This window comes from Protopterus annectens, chromosome 13.part0 (genome assembly GCF_019279795.1).
Source record: "Protopterus annectens isolate FY-2018-M chromosome 13.part0, PAN1.0, whole genome shotgun sequence".
Classification (NCBI taxonomy): Eukaryota; Metazoa; Chordata; order Ceratodontiformes; family Protopteridae; genus Protopterus; species Protopterus annectens.
Window position 1 is genome coordinate 395,459,169 of NC_056747.1, and position 16,640 is coordinate 395,475,808.

At 38.5% G+C, this 16,640-nt stretch overlaps 1 protein-coding gene across 1 annotated transcript in view; it reads left to right on the top strand.

Moving 5' to 3' along the window:
* The window catches only part of LOC122787359 (mucosa-associated lymphoid tissue lymphoma translocation protein 1-like), a 584,376-nt gene that overhangs the window by 367,310 nt on the left and 200,426 nt on the right, over positions 1-16,640 (top strand). Inside the window, exon 9 of the mRNA XM_044054015.1 lies at positions 7,631-7,681. Coding sequence (XP_043909950.1) covers positions 7,631-7,681 — 51 coding nt within the window. The remainder of the gene's footprint in view (positions 1-7,630; positions 7,682-16,640) is intronic.

Here is a 16,640-nt window from a genome sequence, read left to right on the forward strand (position 1 = left end):
TGCTATGAGACACAAAATTCTGAGATATTCCCTCACAGTGATCAGAGTCTGAGTGGAAAACCTTAGAAATGGATCTGGATAAAGTTCTATTCTTCCTGTGAAAGAAAATCTCTTTGAAATGAGGTGTCTAGTTGACATCCCTGGAACACAATCTTGTGATGGAGAATCAAGAAATACTTTTGAATGTTCTCTTGGAATCCCAGCTTGTGTAAGAGATTTCTAATTCTAGTGAGAGATTCCTGACACTTTGTAAAAGACTCTGCAAAGATAGGCAAGTCATCTAAGTGTGCAGAAATGTAGACACTGTGTGAACACTCTTGGTGCAGAGGATAGTCCAAAGGGTAAGACAAAGAACTGATAATGTGGCCCAGACACACAGAATCCTGAAGTCTGGATGAATAAGGATGTGATGATAAGCATCTTTTAAGTCTAGTGTTACCAGGGAACTTGGAAAAAAGGAGAAGGGGTAACAGGTTGTGAAGTGACACCATTTTGAATTTGCGCACCATCACAAACAAGTTTAGGAAAGAAAGATACAGAACTGGTCCCCAAGCATTTTTTTTGCACATCTTTGAATAAAACCTCTGCCCCTCTTGGGAAGGAGGGACTGGCTCCATCACTCCTTGGGACAGCATGTGATGAAGAACAGAAAGAAACAAGAGTGAGATCTGCAGGATGAGGAATTTCCTTTCACTGCTATCTGTAAACCTGTTGGATGATTTTCAGAACCCATTTGTCTAAAACTCTGTGTTGCCAAAAAGAAAACTGGAGATTCAGACTTTCTGGAAGGGAATAGGTGCCAGAGTTAGAGGGGGTTACAAGGTCTCTTGAATAATCATTCAGATTTGAAAAATAAAAGCAAGTCACATAAAAGGATAAACCCAGCTTCTTGTAAATAAATTGTAAATAAAAGCAAAACCAAGGAGAGGGTAAACACAGCAGGATAAAAGCAAATGAAGTTTAATAGAGTATGATTTGTATCTGAAGAAGCATTGTGGATGCAACACGAAAGCGCTCAGCTCATACTCTATTAAACTTCATTTGCTTTTATCCTGCTGTGTTTACCGTCTCCTTGGTTTTGCTTTTATTAATCATTCAGATTTGTTGGACTATCCATAGTTTTGGGAGGTCGGAGACTTCTTTTTGGAACCCTCTTGCTACTTCTTAAATGTCGGTTTACTTGAACTTTGTTGAGACTGTTTATTCTATTTTTTGTCAAATGTAATTGAAGAGAAGGAAGATCCCTTGGACACAGTTTGGAAAAGGATGGCTGAAAAATCTTAGAGATTCCCTGGATCAACTTGTGCCTTTCATCACACTTTTTGATCATCTCATTTTTTAAATTCATTTGGGAGATACTGAGAGGGCAGCCAAGCAAACCTTAATACAGTACCAGTGGCCATGGCCCTGGAAGTTGTATCAAAAGAATCTTACACACACATTGCAAACAATGAGGAGTAACCTGTGAAATAAAAGAAACTAACTTATTTAAAGCAGTTTTTTTCTTCTTCAGAAGAAAGTGTAGCTAAAACATTACTCATACTTTCACAATATGTCAGAACAAACTTTAACATGTGAGCCTGATAATTTAAAATTCTGAAAATTAGAGTTGAAGAAGTATACACTTTTTTTTTTTTTTTTTTTTGAGATGCTCAACCTTAAAGTAATGTTTTTGAGGTGAGGTTATCCAGATGAATTTCTGAGCAATATCTTTAGTGACGTTTGTAGGAAACAGAGTACTGGTCATTTTTCCCCCCTACTAAGAAGGTTAGAGGGCATCAGCCCTATGGGAGAGGGAGACCAAAATAATGTGCAGAAGGGAGGGAGTGGTTTCCAACATGGGTTTGTGCTACCCTTTACGGTACAATTTGAGGGCCTGAAAGAAATAGTGGAAAGAAATTGGTCCATTTTTTATACTAGTAAGGAATATTTGGATATTATAGGACCAAAACCCACATTTGTATATAAAAAGGCCCCTTGTTTTAAAATGATGCTAGAAAGAGCACCCTCTACTGAGCAGGTGGCGAGAATGTCTAAATGTGGAAACTGCAATTTTTGTAAATATATATTTGAAGGGCCCTCCATTCGAGTCCCTGGTTTTGGTAAGATTCAACTTAAATGCAGATTTTCATGCAGTAGTAAGGAATTGGTTTATTTGGCCTTTTGCATTTTATATTGGGAAAACCAAGATAACTTTGAGGCAGAGGATATGCGAACATAACTACGATATTAGGAAAGGGGATGAGCATAATGCACTTGCAAGGCATGTTAAAGTATATCCTGAACATTCATTCAAGTTTTGCGTGACTGACCAGGTTTATTTGGGTGATCGGGGGGACCCGTAGATGACTATTTTGAGTACCTTGAGCTGAAATGGCAACTTAAAACCAATGCCACCCAAGCTCCAGGGTTAAATGACAATGTGTCCATTACTAGTATGCTTAAATTAAATGCATGCTATTATTTTTAACTTTTGATTTTTTTGTAAAACTGTTTATTCTCTACCACCAGTTTTACTGTATTATCCTTGGTAAAAGGTCCTTGTCTGTTTCAATTGGTTACCATTATGACATAATTATTATTAACACGATTTTTTTTGTTTGCTTGGGCATTATTAATTCTTTGACACTTGATTTGAATGGTATTTTAACAAATACAAGACTCCGTGTGTATTATTTTACAAGTGTTTAAGTCCTTATTGATGGGTTTGTGACGTTGAAATTTATATTTATGTTATTGTAGTGGGGTTTGTTCTTGATGTATTTAATATTTTTTTATGGAGGTCCTATTTAATGTTGCCTAGTTTTTTAGCTTTTCCATTAGGCTAGCATCATTTATTACACTGAGTGTAATTTGACTTCTTCATTTCAATGTAAGTAACTAAGCTTGTAATTGGTAGAAAGGCAGTTACCCATAGGTATAAAAATGGTTAACATCCTGCTTTTTACTGTTCTGAAGAAGTCCTGCCACCTTGTGGACGAAAGCACCTAATGTCCCAGTGTTTTCAGTGGGAGAACACTGAGGTTTCTCAGTCTCACAGAAAATACTATGCGGTGTTACAGAAGGATTTTACAGAACCTACACCCATTCCTCTGAAGACGTCTTCCCTTGTGACTTGTTATTAGGTATACACTTTTTCCCATATCTATTAATAATTATTCCCATCCTTATTAGAAAGAATAGGATTGGAATTAACTAAGTACTTAGCAGCAGTGGAGTCAACTAAGGCTATAGTTGCTGGGTCAGGTTTGGGAATAGTGTATAAACATTTAAAAGACTGAGGGACTTTATACTATCTGCCTTTTTAGGTACAGCTGGCAGACTATCAGGAAAATAGCAGGCAGTAACATACACATCCTCTAAAGTGGACAGGACTGGAGGAATGGGTGCAGGTTCTGGAATTTCCTTTTGTAATACCTCATAGTATTTTCTGAGAGACTGAGAAACCGCAGTGTTCTCCCACTGAAAACACTAGCACATTCTTGCAATAGTCTTGGAGAAAGAGAACCCCTCCACAGGAAGAATCAGAAACTGAGCACTCCTCTGAGTCTGAATCAGAAATCTGAGGACAAAACTTTAAATCTGTCCCGGCATCTTACTGTTCAGATTCAGAAACTTGAATCTCTTTATGAAAAGAGGCATCCCTCTTTCTTTTGCCATAAACTATTCTACACAAAGGATCAATAGGCTGAATTAAACCACAAGGCAGTCCCAGTAAACTACTGCTATCCAAAAAATTTGAGGAGGAGTAGATACATGTTTGGTTTTCTGTTTCTTTTATACAAGAAAAATGGAGCCGACTGTGTTACTAATGGCAATGCTACTTCCCCAGGGATGGGCACAGCATTCTGACAAGCAAGCCTTCCCTGTTCTATCTCCAAGACAACAGTGGCTCCACCTTGCCCACTGAGCAACTACAACAGCTGAACAGTATGTTGTTAACCCCTGGTGTACGGTGGCTGTAGGTGCTACACAAGATGGATTCATGATAAAAGATGAGGGGTCTGAGGTACAACAAATGACCACAGAAGAGTCACCACCTGTGGCTGAGGCAAATTACTAGCCTGCTGAGGTGGCAGAGGCTGTTGGCTTAACTTGTTCTTTTTCTTTTTGTAGTTCGAAGAAGGACTAACCACGGGGCTGACAATTTGTTCCATCGTCAAGCCAAAATGGTGCCTCTTTCCTGGGAAAGTAAAGTAGGAAATGCTAAGTAGAACTACCGTCCACAGATGTTACTTTTTGACAGTAAAAAGCACTTGGAAACACTATGGTAGTGCCACAATGCAAAATTAAACACCATTTCTCCACAGAAAATATGTTATCAGTTAGTTTACACTACTGACAGAAAAAAAACAAGTGCTCCTTTTAAAAGTATGTTACAGTCTCAAGACACTACTCATAGCTTTAAAATAACTTTCCTGAAGAGGAAAGTAATAAAATATCAGTAAATATAAGAAAATTGATTTTTTTCTACAAAGAGAACTTATCTGTCCAGCAAAGGAAAGCACAACCAGAGTGTTGATCCTCAAAATCTTCAGAGGAGTGTATTCATCGACGACAGTAAAGCTCTGAAGGGTTTTGAACCCAAATGTTTCTTTTACTCTACCCATCTTGAGGTGGCAGGGTAATATATCCTTGTCAGGATATAACCCATATAGCTAAGGCTGCAGCAGTGATCAATATGAAGAGCAGATATGTGTGTGTGTGTGTGTGTGTGTGTGTGTGTGTATATATATATATATATATATATATGTATATATATATATATATATATATATATATATATATATATATATATATATTTACATATATATATATATATATATATATATATATATATATATACATACACACAGACGCACATACACACAAATATATATATATATATATATATATATATATATATATATATATATATATATATATATATAATAAATTTATAATATAATATATTTTTATAATATATATACATATATATATATATATATATATATATATATATATATATATATATATATTATATGTAAGAATAAAGGTACTATAGCTTGTAAAGTTGAATCAAATTATAATCAAAGTGATAATTAGATGGAGACAAAAAATTATGAAAGGGAGGCAGGAATGAAGTATGAAATAGGTCACAGAAGGCCAAATTAAGTGAAAGAAACTTAGAGAAGGCAAGAAAGGTAGTAGTTTATAGTAGGGCAAAAGTGTAGTAGATTTATAAGGGAGAAAGCCAATTACTAAGGAATTCTGGGACATTCTATCTGATCATATACTTAAGTGAGTTTCTCCTTTTTTTTTTTTTTTGGATAGCATCTCTCTATACCATACTGTGAATAACTTATATAAGACGTTCTTGGGCAAGGTAGAATCTGTATATAGTTTTGTTTTTTATGTAATTGTTCTGTATGTTATTTTGTTTAATGGTATTGCAATCTGTTTTGTTTTTTTTTCTGTATTTTCTTTGGTTTTCACTGATGTATTTGTTTTATTGAAACTTGAAATAAAGAGAATTAAAAAAAAAAAAAGAAATTAGTTACACAGAGAGAAATTAATATTGCATCTTAACAAAGGGGCTTTGATTACATGCTTGACCATGATTTTCAAAACAGTATACTATAAATATGTGCTGTAAATGCATGTATTCATTTATCCTTAAAACTGCACTGTGTATTTTAAAATAGTCCTGAGAAGGTAATGAAGACTAACACTCTGGTTAGAGTGAAACAGCAAATGCTGTTGTCTGCCACTGCAATTACTACAGTCGAACCTCAACAGCTCTGCAGGTAGTGTGTATATGCACTTAGGGAATGAATCTAATATTCTTTTCTTCAGTGATTACCTTTGGTAGTTATCCTTCAGTTCTGTAGAGTTAGTAGAGCTTCTCCTGTATGAGTGTATCGGATGCATTTTCCTCTGACTTTTCTGTCTTCTTTGACACTATTTTAAAGTAAAGAATGTTGTTTTAATGATAAGTGAATAAATACATTTATAAGATGCCACCAGATGTGGTTATGCATGGAACAGTGAAGAATACCATCCTTGTTAGACTGAAACAGGAACCGCTGTTGCATTCACCTTTGACTATCACACACTTATGATTACTGCAGCTGTACCACAGCAGCTCTGTAGGCAGCATGCTCGTGCGCATAGGGAACATGCATGGTCCTGGCTTGTCCACTGTGATGGTTGTTGCCTGAGAAGTAAGTTTTTTGTTTGTGTTTCCCTTTTACCTGTGTGTTTGTATGGTGGCACAGTGAATTGCGCTGTAACCTCATTACAATAGACTTGCTGGTTTATTTCTTGCTTGGGGTGTCTTCTATCTATGTATTTTTTTGTTTGTTTTGGTGCTCCGGTTTCCTTCTGCTTTCCAAAGACATGTGGTAGATGGATTAATGAATCTAAATTGTCCCTAGGTGTTCATGTGTAGTGTGTGTGATGGAGAAGAAGGGTGTGGCAAGCTACTTCTAATCTCTCTTTGTCTAGTAAACTCTCTGGATGGCTGTGATTATTTATGAGGTCATTATAGGAGCTGCATGCAGCTTATAAGGAAACATGGATGTGTTTGTGATCATGTATTATAAACGATTATTTCTGGGTGGTCAAAGTAGGGAGATGTAAACATTAAAGGACCTGTCAAACTTTTCTCTCAAGCTCATCACGTTTACATCACCTCTTAAACACAACAGTACATACCTTGCATCAATCACAGTCCTGATTGTCTTGCTGTAATGTGATATCTGCACACCCAGGGACATAAACACACTTGACTGTATCTGTAGCTATGAGTGCATGCATATGTCACCCTGCCAATGCTTAGAATGTCATACTGTTTGTGTAACAGGGCTTTATGTCATACAGCAGTCACATAACACAAACTGCAATGATTTATATTTTTTCATTTAATATTCTTAGTAATGACCGGTTACATTTTTTACAATGTACTCAAAATACAACATTTGCTAACTGTCCAGCTCAAATATGACATAGAATTTTGGAACTTATATTATAATTCTGGCCCTGAGATGATTATATTGCGCTAGAACAATATATTTGAAACAGATGAAAATGAAGCACTAATTACTATCACCGCATTCTTGAGTAGTACAGTTAGAAATGGACAGAAGATTGCATGGGTTTAGATTCTACCTCCACAGCTGGGAACAGTAGTAATGAGTCCTGACTGACATTGCATTATAGGGATGCTTCACTTGTACAGATAATGGCATTCAGGCAAGTCAGTCAACATGACGAATCCTCAGTCCTTCGTCAATTCTTACTGAGGTGGACGAAAATACTGGCACTTATGAAAAAAGAACAAGGGAGCTCCTTGCTTGGATCTGAATCAACCCCCTGCAGTTCATAAATCATGTTCATGGACTCATCTTCTAGTAAAGTGGAAAGAAGGCAGAATTTGCTGCAATCTAGTAACCTTCTCACAGGGAACTTTTTAAAGAATGCTCTGGGCAAAGCTCATTATTATTGCTTCATGAATACATTTTGGTATATTTCCTATACTGATAGAGTCTTAAATAAATGGCAGGGTTCAAAAGGATTGTTTCTGTATTTAAAGTGCAAGAAGGATTATCCTATTAACTGTTTCATTCTTTGATTTGTTTCTGTTTTACAGATTCTAGGTATGAAACTAAACAGACTTTTCATCAGCACCACAGTGTTCCCGGTAAGTTTGTGTGAGCTGAATATTAAAAAGCAGTTTAGAAAAGAGGTTAAGACTATGAGCTGCTGACAAGCTTCATCCTGTATTCATGGGATTGATCCCTTCATTGTACATTGACAACTGTGTAACTGTTATCAACTCATTTACTGGACAGAATTAGTGCCTAGTGGTCTTACTAGCTGAATAAAGTAAAAAAAAAAATATATATATATATATATATATATATATATATATATATATATATATATATAAAAGAGTCTGAAAGTAAAGTATATAGAAATGACATGTGCATTTGATAGCAAGCTTTACCTTAGGTGGAATACAGCTAACTGGTAATAAAATAAAAGACAGTGCAGGTATGAAACTGAAGCAGCGACTGATGTACATGTTAGTAACACTCTCAATAGCTCTATTACAGTCAGACGTAATCTGTAATGACCTCTTTTTTATTGAAAAATAGCAATGAGTTATGGGTGACAAATCTATAGCACATGGCACTTGGCTATAAAGGTGACTCCTCAGCTTAACTACTTATACCACTGAAACAGACTGACAAATTAACATGTACAAGGGAGGAAAATCATAAACACATTGATAACTGAACTCTGTCAAACCTTGTGCCTTAACATTTTGTGTATTTAATATACACAGCACCAGTTTAGTATCTGCAGTATTTCATGCTAGCTTTTGTGAATGTTACTAGATTGTATGATCTCTGTTACTTCAGTTAATATTTCATGGAAGCCTTTATCACATTGGTAATGCTCTGTCACCAAGAGGCAACAAACAGTATACTAGGTAGGAATATAGACAGAGTGCTTAGTTGTAATTATTCTTTCCTACCCTTGGTCTACTAATTTCATATTAGTGTAAAAAAAGATTGTCATATTATTGTATCTCTGTCCATTTCTAATGAGTGCCTGTTGTTTATTGTGGGTTTGTGCTATATTACCTGGAAAAATAAGGAATCCATTTATTATTTTTATTGTAAGGATGAACATACTACTCTAATCAAATGATAGGTAATATGAATACAATGAAACAATACTCTATATCAGTGACAATGTATTTTTCAAAGGAACTAGTCTAGTCCAGATACAGATTTGCTGTATACAGGACTGTTTGTAAGCTTCTGAGCCTCCCAAGCCTTTCTGCGTTGGGGGGAAGACTTCTAGCTTATCAGTGGGAGTGGTAAGCACTAGGTAGCCTATCTACCACAAGAGTGGTTTCTGGCCTAGAAATTGTAGTTTATTGGCTGTTTGGCAGTTTTTCCATCTCTTTCAACTTACTGGTTTAAAAGCCCGCGTTTGTGCTCGTTTGCCATCTTTCCTGTAACTAGTCTAGTCCAGATACAGATTTGCTGTATCCAGGACTGCTTGTAAGCTTCTTAGCCCCCCCAAGCCTATCTGTGTTGGAGGGAAGCCTTCTAACTTATCAGTGGGAGTGGTAAGCACTAGGTAGCATATCTACCACAAAATCCAGGTACAGATTCTTAGTTTTAGCACTTGAATTTGCTTATTCATGCTCAGCACTTATTCAGAGCTTATTGTTAGCACTAAATAAGCTACAAATTATTACATCATTCAACCTTCCTCTTTACCTAGGGGAAAACAGTTTTTGTACCTACTTCCATCACTTGCTTAGAGAAAAACAGCTCTTATACTCACTTTCATCACTTGTCTAGAGGAACATAGTTTTTTATTCAGGCTTGTCAAAGGGTCAGCTCCCAGTGTTCTCTCCTGACTATCTTATGAATCTGGGCATCTTGAGACAGTGTAGCAATTGCCTCATGTACACAGACAACCTTCTCCTCCTACCACCCAACACCATAATCTGTGAGAGATGCACTTATCTAGCCAAACTGGAGGTAAAGCTCTCTCCAACCAAGACTGAACTTGACAGTCAAGAGGAGAAGGTAAACACTTGCACCACACCGCACTCATCACATAGTCCCACTAAACCTACACCACCAAAATCCACACATAGAAACACAAAAACATTTGCAGAGGCTCTCAATAATAATTTGCTCAAGCAACAGAGACCTCCAAAGCAGAAATGCAAGCAACCTCCACCCCATAACACAACCCAAATGACACATAGCCCACAGACTCAGTGTGCCAATAAACCACAGCCCATAAGACAAAACAACGTACCCAACACACTAGTCATAGGTGACTCTATAGTCAGGCACACTGATGTCACACTCACTAGGCTAAACAAGGAGGTTACTGTCAGCTACCTGTCAGGTGCCAGGATCTGCCACATAACGCATGCACTCAGGTCACTCCACAACAAGTACAAGTATGACTCTGTCATTGTCCATGTTGGTGTGAATGACCTGAGACGTACCTCCCTGAACTACATGAAAAGAGACATGGAAGAGCTCTCCGATCTTGTAGCCCAGGCAGTTATGACCCTAGCCCTGAGTAGCATCCTGCCATCTCCCAGAATGATACTGCAGTACAAGGACAAAATGATTGACTTCAACAATTGGCTAAGCTTCTGGTGTCATTCTACAGGGATCCAGTATCTGTCTGCCTGGGATGACATGGTTGACAGACCACGATGCTTTGCCAGAGATGGCCTGCACCTGTCACCCCTGGGATTCCGGATACTGGCTAAGGATCTTGCCACCCCTATACTGCCTTTTTTTAGGCAAGGTTTAAATGACAAATTCACCACCATAACAGGAACAGGCAAGCAAAAACTGAAGGTAATGCTACTCAATGCTAGAAGTCTAAATCTCAAAATGCACTCACTCGAGGCACTCCTTAAAATGGAGAATATCGATATCTGTGCAGTGACCGAGACCTGGTTCAAGGCTCTAGAGAGCATCCCTGCATTACCAGGCTACAATTCATACCACACTTTTCAGCCATCTAACCTGGACCAGAACACCAAAGGCAGAGGTGTGTCCATGTTTATTAAGGATATCCACACCTCCAGGCTAGTTGCGCAGCATATTGCATCAGAGGTTATCAAAGTGCAACTAACTCTGGGCAAAACTGCAATCCAAATTGTAGCTTGCTACAGATCCCCCATCATGCCCTGGGATTCCCACTCCTCATTTCTTGATATTCTGGAAAATATTAGTTTTTATTTATTTATTTATTTATTTATTTATATTTGTTGACCGGGAGTGTCCGACTGGACGTAGGTCCATTTTCAGCGGAGGCCCGGGTCTTCAACCAAACACCCTAATAATGGGCGATTTCAACTACCCCACCTTTAACTGGGAAAACTACTCATTTACTAATGCCTTCACTCAATGATTTCTGGAATTCATAAATCCCAATGCCCTGGATCAACTTATCCACACCCCTGCCAGGGGCAACAATATCCTAGACCTATTCATTATCAACATGAGTGACCGGTGTTCCACACCTGAAGTCAACTCCTCGTTGGTCAGATCCGACCTTAAGCTAATCACCCTAGATATCCACATCCCTCCCCCACCCACCATTAAGGAAACCATGGTAAAAAATTTCTCCAAAGCTAACTTCATGCTTCTTAAGACAGAAGTGGCGAACTTCATGACACCCATGCAGATAGACAATACAGTTACAACTGCTGAATCCTACACAAATGTACTGTATAAGCACTTACACAAGTGCATGGATCATGCTATCCCAAACAGAACCAAGATGCTATCCTCCAAAAAAAGGAAGCCAGTCTGGTTGTCTCCTACCATAAGCAAACTCTACAACAGAAGGAAGAAACTGTTGCACAAGAGAGTAAAATTCCATGAGAGGAGGATCTCCCTGGTCAGCCTCAGTAAGAAGCTGAGATCCCTTATAAGATCCTCCAAAGCTAGCTACGAAAACAAAATCTCAACTGATTCTAAGGGCCGCCACAAAGCATTCTATAGCTATGTCAAGAATCTCAATGGCAACACCCAGATCTGCTCTGGGTTACAGCACAACGGCACGAAAATTACAGAACCATCTGATATTGCCAACATCCTGGCAGATAGGTTCAGTGCTAACTTTACCCCCCCTCACCCCTTAAAGGGCCTATATCTATACAGGAAGAATGCAGAGTCCCTTTAATCACATCTATGCAGGTAAAAGCTGCACTCTCTAAAACCAAAAACATGGCATCCATGGGACTGGACAACATCCCAGGCTGTGTTTTACACAAACATCAGAACGAACTGGCTCCTCACCTAAGCACCATGTTCAATCATAGTCTCATGTCAGGCTTTGTGCCCACTCCACAAAGGGGGAGCCACTACTGATCCTGGGAACTATTGCCCTATTAGCCTGACGAGCCTGGTCTTTAAGGCCATGGAACATATCATCATGGAACTCATAAACAAAGACATTGGTAACCTCCAAACTCTGGACCCCACCCAGTTCGGGTTTGTGAAAGGCAGATCATGCCTTCTGAACCTGATCGACTTCAGGTTCACACAGCCTATCTTGACCTTGTCAAGGCTTTTGGCACCATCCCTCATTCTGGAATTATAGCTAAACTCACTAAACTAGGTATAAATCCCTATGTCACAAGATAGGTTTACAACTGGTTCACTGACAGAACCCGCACTGTAAAAGTTGCAGACTCCAAATCTGACTTCAAAACAGTGACAAGTGGAGTACCACAGGTTTCAGTCCTGGGACCTCTCCTGTTTGGTATCTACTTCTCTGAAGTGCATGCTAACACAGAAGGCCTCTGGCTAATGAAGTTCACAGATGACTGCAAACTAGGAGCCATAGTCGAGTCCCCAAATGATGTGGACATCCTACAGAAGGGCATCACTGAAACAGATGTCTGGTGTCAGAGGCATGGCCACAAGCTCAATGCCAAAAACTGCATTGTCATCCCCTTTGGTAAAAAATCTGTACCCATAAACAACCACATAAATGGCAGTCTACTTAATGCCAAATGAGTGATAAGACACCTTGGGACCCGGGTGGACAGTAGTCTCTCCTTTGATAATCACATCGCCACAGTAGTCAAGAAATCCTTCTATGTGGCACACCTCATCACAAAAGGGTTTTCATCCAGGAAAAAAGAGGTCATTGTTCCCCTCTACTCTGCACTCATTAGACCCATTATAGAGTACAATTCCCCTTTTGGAATGTACCTCACAAGACATCTGCAGTAGCTGGAAAGGCCACAGAAGTACCTCACAAAGAGGATTACTGGCCTCAAACAGAAGCCCTACACTGACCGTCTCAAAAAACTCCAGCTTTACTCTGTAGCATATAGCCTACTTCGAGGAGATCTCTGCCTAACATATAAAGCTATGTTAAACCCAGAGCATTTGGACATGTTACACCTAAAGAAATCCCAACCCCTCCGAGTTACATGCTCTAGGGACCTAAACCCTGTCACCAGAATAAACAGGACATGGTGGAGGGATAGATTCCTGTTCCAGAGACTTCCTATACTCTGGAACAAGCTACCCATCTATGTCAAGCAAAGTTTCTCATTAGCACTCTTCAAAAAAATCTTGATGAGTGGATGGGAAATAAGAAATACACCCTGGGGATCACTTCTGTGGCTCTGCTCGACAGGGGCACAGGAAATTAACTTTCTTAGATGGCATAAGCCAGGGAACCTTGTTGGCTAGGCTTACTTAGGCCCTTGGGCCAATAGCCTAGTACCTACCTATGAACCTATGAACAGTAGGTTCATAAGCTGAAACTTGAGTGTGTAAAATGCAAAATACAAATCAGTTTCAGTGACTTGTTTAATATAGTTCAATGTCTGTTCATGTACAAATGTATTCGGTTTGCCTCCTTTATCTGCTTTGTTAAAACAAAAATAAAAAAAAAAATAGGAATAAAAGTAATGTATGCAATTAGAAGTGAATGGTTACTGCAAAGATAATTATACCAAAAACTGTTGATATTGACTTATGTGGGAAGGCTTTGTTTTCTCATCATTTCTTCAACATGGACTGTAGAAATTCTGAGTTCTATAACTGTAGTTTTAAGAAGAGTGAGGTTGCAAATGTAAACCAAAGATGATGCCATAGTATTCAATAACATAGTTTACAGACACATTAGTTATTTATTAACATTTGTTGACCAGGAAAGTCCAACTGGGTCAGGAACCTATTTTCAGTGGAGGCCAGGGGAGAAAATCTCCATCAATACAGAATATTTACAGTTATATAACTCACCTGATAATAACATTAATACAACATTTATACATGTAAGAATTTAAAAGCATGTTGATTCATTACAGTGTTCAAAAATACAGTAGTAAAACATGATATTGAAGGAGTATGAGTTATTTTTATTATCAGGTTGAAAAGTATAGAAGGATAGAACATCAGGAAGTGGAGCACAAGAAAAAAAAACTTTGGGTACATGGAGGTAAGTATTTCCAGTTAAGGATAGTAACTGTTGTACATAGAGGAAAGGAAAGTGTAGAGTAGCTCTGTGAGGAAGAGAAATTAACATGGTAGATTAAAAGAGTAGTATATAATAAAAATATTAGAGAAAAAATCATATATAATTTGATTAGAAGAAGACATTGTAGCAGGAAGGGAGCTAGGATAGGATAGGGACAAAAAAGAAAGTAAGTGGAATAAGGGAGATTAAAGGTGAAAGTGTAAGAGGTGGTGTGGAGGAAATGAGGTGGTAAGATGTTAAGAATAAGATGTAGTGGATGAAGTTATAAAACTGAGGATTACTATGTCACTCTGTTTAGCACACTGCCAGGAACCACTGTGATTTCTGGACATGAATCACAGTCGCTTCCTGTGATGTAGAGCATTCTTCCTGTTTAGCTGAATGGTACACGCAGCTTCCTGTGATGTATAACATTCTTCCTGCTTAGCTGAATGGTGCATGAAGCTTCCTGTGATGTATAACATTCTTCCTGTTTAGCTGAATGGTGCACGCAGCTTCCTGTGATGTATAACATTCTTCCTGCTTAGCTGAATGGTACACGCAGCTTCCTGTGATGTATAACATTCTTCCTGCTTAGCTGAATGGTGCACGCAGCTTCCTCTGATGTATAACATTCTTCCTGTTTAGCTGAATGGTGAATGCAGCTTCTTATGATGTATAACATTCTTCCTGTTTAGCTGAATGGTGCACGCAGCTTTCTGTGATGTATAACATTCTTCCTGTTTAACTGAATGATACACGCAGCTTCCTGTGATGTATAACATTCTTCCTGTTTGGCTGAGTGGTGCACGCAGCTTCCTGTGATGTATAGCATTCTTCCTGTTTAGCTGAGTGGTGCACGCAGCTTCCTGTGATGTATAGCATTCTTCCTATTTAGCTGAGCGGTTCACGCAGCTTCCTGTGATGTATAGCATTCTTCCTGTTTAGCTGAGTGGTGCACAGCAGAACCTAGAACCCTAAACGTTAATTGGCACCACTGCGCTTGGGCTGGCAAACAATGCTGTGTTGCAGGACAGCTCTACACAGTGCAGAAATATAAGGCAGTAAGATGCAGTAAGTCTGCCTTACCAAGTAGCTGAGTGTAGTGCCCTAGTATGGCACACTGTGCCATAAGCAACTGCCTTACACCACCATGCTGTGGTCCACCTGCATGCCTGATTCTGATTCACAAATCACAAAGAAATCACAGCCATTAGGCATTAGAGTTGACTGGGGTCATCACCATATTATAGTAATTAGGGATCTGGTGGTGGCGTCTGTGTGTGTGTGTGTGTGTGTGTGTGTGTGTGTGTGTGTGGTAGCAGGTTTGCCTGTACTATACGGAACTCTTGTCATGGTAGGGTTTTTTAAGGCCCTGAAAAGGAGTTGGCATTTTTTTTGTTTGTTTCTTTGTTTGTTTACAGTGCTAATGTGTTGCTCACAACATTATGCTTACGAGCAAGGGAGGGGAGGATCGGTATACTCAAGACCACAGGACCATCCGTAGGTATGTGGTTGCTGTCCTTTAGGTTTCCTCAGCAGTACCAGTTGGTAATCCAGTGATGTCGGCCCTTTGAATTCTGTAGGATCCTGAGAGAGGAGATTTGCATATGCTGCATATCAGGCATTACTTCATTGTGTATTGATCTTTATGAGTTAGTAGGGCTTAGTACAAAGATCCACTGTGTACATGCTCTACGCACCAATGTTTATGTATAATGGCACACTCCTCCTATATACTAAGTCTTAGGATGTGTATCTCACAGTATTATTCCTACTTTAACTTTCATCTGTCTCAGAAGCAGTATATATAAATACTTAGTGGGAGTGTGTTGGGCACAGAACCCTCACATCTGATGGTGATGTAAATATGTTTTAATACTTGACGGTCATATTCCAAATTCATAGGAATAGCAATTTACTTTTAGGACAGTCAGGACTCACAGATTTGGACTTGCAAATGTGACAGGGAGCCCTATGGAAACATACTCAAAGGTACAAAATTGTGTGGTACAGTATTGTTTACTTATTTATTTATTAATTTATACATACTTTGTTAACCAGGAAAACAACCTACTAGGCATTTGTTCAGAATGGACTTGAGGGGAAAATACCCTAATTAGAAAAATACAGTGACCGTTATCAGGATAACAAAAAATTGGCATGCATAATATAAAAGTAACAGTCCAGCTAACAGATAAAAACATGAACATTTAAATGAAGGCAAATATTAATTTTGGTGTAGCTGAAAATAATTTGAGAAGAAAGATAAGTGCACAAAAATACACAACTGTATGTAGGTCATCTAGTGCACTGGGCAAATCTCCAGACTAGTATCCCACTCAACCCCTAAGTTAAGGCCTAAAAAAATATTAAAATTCTGCACTCTGAAAAAGCTGCTTGCTGCAATTACTAACCTACAACCTACTCAGCACCTCTTTGAGAGTGCAAATGCAGTGCTAGTATTATTTAAAACAAAAAAACAAAGAAAAAAAAAAACAAAAAACAAACAAACAAATAAACATGATGCCCACCCAGAGCTTCTTCAAGCAAAATGTTTTAGAAGATCTAAGGAAGAAAAAAACGCTGATGAGTTTGGGACATCTGTTAAGCATGTA